Source organism: Alosa pseudoharengus, unplaced genomic scaffold, assembly GCF_046254945.1.
Source record: "Alosa pseudoharengus isolate Yale_2024_CS ecotype anadromous, Long Island Sound unplaced genomic scaffold, YU_APseudo_1.1 YU_APseudo_1.1_scf_15, whole genome shotgun sequence".
Classification (NCBI taxonomy): Eukaryota; Metazoa; Chordata; class Actinopteri; order Clupeiformes; family Clupeidae; genus Alosa; species Alosa pseudoharengus.
In genome coordinates, this window is record NW_027468620.1 from 34944807 (window position 1) to 34948266 (window position 3460).

At 46.2% G+C, this 3460-nt stretch overlaps 1 protein-coding gene across 2 annotated transcripts in view; it reads left to right on the forward strand.

The window, feature by feature from the left end:
- The first annotated feature begins 1443 nt into the window (after window positions 1-1443).
- The window catches only part of got1 (glutamic-oxaloacetic transaminase 1, soluble), a 7957-nt gene continuing 5940 nt past the window's right edge, over window positions 1444-3460 (forward strand). For both annotated transcript variants that reach the window (XR_012987057.1, XM_076286301.1), the window contains exon 1: window positions 1444-1649. Coding sequence is in view for 1 of the 2 variants with exons in the window: in XM_076286301.1 (XP_076142416.1) it covers window positions 1541-1649 (109 nt within the window). In the remaining variant the exon portion in view is untranslated. The remainder of the gene's footprint in view (window positions 1650-3460) is intronic.

The following is a 3460-nucleotide window of genomic DNA, read 5'->3' on the forward strand; positions in this document are numbered from 1 at the left end:
TGTTCAGAGACAACGCATTTTGTCTCAGTTTTAACACCCAATTGTGTGGCTGGCTGGGGAAAAAAACTGATTTCAGCTATAACAACAAAAAATGTGTTCCTGCAAAATTGTGTTTTCAGTTTGTTTGTTTACTTGTGTTTTGTTTATGTTGTCTTTCACCTTTCACCCAACCACACAATTGCTGTGTTGAAACTAAGCTGTGTTTAGCGTCGAGAGACCTTTAACCGCGGAGCGTTTACCATGGTCATTCCTCCGGCTCGGATAGGTTGAGCAAATCTACCTAATCACCACCGTCTGTGATAATAATTGTAGGCTATGGCAAAAACACAATGTACAGACTAGTGTCAGAGAGATTAGGCTATAGATTAATTATTGACTATTAGGGCCCTATCAGTTTTTCTCATGAGGCGCATCTGGTGAAAGTGAGGCTACGTTTAAATCGTCACTTAAATGTGACCCAATTCCGATTTTTTTTGCTCAATATGGCCCTATGTTGCACAATTCCGATGTGCAACATGAACGTGTTTAACTGGAAAAACCGCATGGGTTCCGATATTTTCAGATCGGTTTCAGGCCTCATTCATAGGCTACGCAACTTGCACATAAATGGCCACAATCTGGCAGAACGGTGTAATAATTAAAATTAAAATGGAGCTGGAAAATAAAGGCAGCAGGCTCTCCACTCCACTTCTCCACTAAAATAAAACCGATAGCCTATCATTTTGCAGACTTTTCAAGATACGGTGAAAACGAAAGTAAACCACTAGCCACTGAAATACCCAGATACAAGCTTATTTCGTGCATTTTCAGTGCCTGTTTGCTTTCATTTCGATGACCAACATTCCTCTGGTAGCCTACGCATGTTGACTATCGCGAGTGTTATACACGTTTCGTGAACCATGTAAACAGATATCCTATTATATGAGCCACTCTCAAACGTAGATGTAAACAGGCTGTCCAGAAAATCTCGGATATAAGCAGCAAATCAGAACTGTGCATCAAGGCCTGCTGGTGTAGCCCAAACGCAGCCAAAATCCCACTTCAAATAAAACATTGCTGTAGCTTGTGTTGATTTTATGCTGGCGAGGTAAACTGTTCATTATATGGCGTTTATGGCAACCACTCAGTAATTGTGTTGTTATTTTTGTCAAGTCACTTATTCAGGCTGTAGGCCTACGCGACACTTTTCCCCAACAGTCCATCCTTCAAGATGAGGGCGAGATGCGAAGCTGGTATTTCATTGAGCAGAGTGAATATCCCGCCCCTCTCTCTTATTGGCCCGTATCCGTGGCAGTAATTATTTTTATGCTTTATGACTGGACAGATATTTTAATCCCCGTTCGCCCCCTGACCTTAATGTACAATTGGTTTGAATGGGTGTCAATCCAAACTTCTGTGCTCTCATTGGTGCATATGACTACGCCCATTCTCTAACGCACATACGCTGTTTGAAGGTGAAGGTCTTTGCTACTCCATCCACTGAAAGCGCGAGCTCGGATCTGTCATAGCTGCCTTCCCCCGGAGTGAGTTCTCTGCAGTCATGTCGCTGTTTACTGAAGTCCCGCAAGCCGCCCCTGTGGCTGTCTTTAAATTATCGGCAGATTTCCGTGATGACAAGGATCCCAGGAAGGTGAATCTCGGAGTGGGAGGTGAGCTTGGATGCTGCTGCAGGTTCGATGTTAATTTAGCTGCCTGGCTAACGCTGGCAGTCTTGTGGGTAAGCTAGCGAACTCCTATCTCTTGCCTGTCAACACAACTCACCGAATTGAGCAGTGCACTTGCACCGCTCCAACGTTCAGTGGAAGCAAAAGACAGAGTGAACCTAGTTAGTGATGATGCCCTTTAAATTCAGCGCAGCCAGCTAGCGCTAGCCCGCTAGCGGAGCCCGCGACAGCCCCAGCGCCGTCAAGTTAACCTCATCCGCGATTCGCCACGCGTGACGCAGATCCGCGCGCGTCACTGATGTGAGCTGCCCCCAGTGTGAATTTCAGCTTTGACCTTATCAGCGACCGAGCCTATCCCGTTAGATACGCCGTCAACCAAGCAAACAGCGGCAGCGTAGATTGACAGTTGCGCTGCTGCTAAGGATTTGACTGGGGAGCTTGGCAAACGGATACGTTTGCTAATAATCCTCTTTCAAACTCAAATACCGAGTCAGGTGCAGCAACTCGTGCGTGTTCGTGATACTGGAGCTTACTCTTGATTTGCAAATTAAGACACCGTCAAAATTAGCGCCGTTGGGCGGCGTCCGCGCGGCCTCTGGTGCCCTTGAGCGCCCGTGGGTCCAGAAGCGCACTGGGCTGGATGCCAACGCCTCGCATGGCGGAGGATGAAGACCTCTGTAGTCGATCACAAGTTTACTGAAGTCTGTGTGGGCTAGGTGTCTAGAAGAACTCCTAAACATGTAAGAAACGAATAAATACAATTTATTGTCAGTAGCAGGTACGTAGCGGTAGGCCCGCTCAAGTTGATTTTTTTTATTTTTTGGTTTGCAATAGTTGTGTGACGTCATGGTAGTTCTTACATCTTAGAGTTCGAATGACTTACCCCAGGGTTTGGATGAGAGATGTGGATGTGTGAGTGATTGAGAAAGAGTTGCATTGATTGACACATGATTGGGGGGGGAGAGAGCCTGTGTGTGTATGATTGGTTGTTAGGGCTTGGGGGAGCCATCTGATTGGTTGTTCAGGCCTGGCGGAGCCTTCTGATTGATTTGATTGGTCATGTTCAGGCCTCATGCTGGTCAGATCGAGAGAAACAGATACTGATTGCAGGTGAGATGTGCATCACTACAAGGTCTCAACACCTAACAATGTGCATGTGAGTGATAGTCTGGTAAGTGACAGTGTGTGTGTGTTCAAATGTCTGTGAGGGTATGTTTGCTTGTGTGTGAGTTGTTGTGAGTTGTCTGGGAGTTGTGTGTGTGAGAGAGAGGGAGAGAGAAACTGTGTTATTGCTCAAGAGGAGCCTCGGTGGGTTCTGCATATCACGGCTTCCTCATTTCGTCCTCTTGGCACAAAGTGCCCTCCATGTGCTGCACCGCTGAAACCAAAACCACATAGTTGTACTTGTTCATTGAAATTGATTAGATTAGATTGATTAGAACTATTCTGAGCTTGGTAGGATGGCAGAAGTGTCGCAGTCTGAAGTTGCCGACAGCTTGATTGAGTGAGTGGATGCCCTTGCAAACTACCAGCTGGCTCATAGAAAAATGACCCAACTATAAATGGTCGCATATTCAGTGTGATGTTTTAATTCACTTCAGTTGCTCGTGCGTTTGATTTCACCGATTGTCTAAAACAGTGTCCGATGTGGAGGATGCTGCAGTGGAAGTGAACGACTTCAGGCGTGTTACCGGTTAGGTGTGTCACCACTGTGGAATGAGTGTGTGTGTGAGAGAGAGAGAGGTAAAGGGTAACACACACACACACACGCACACACCTCAGTGGTGGATTTTTGT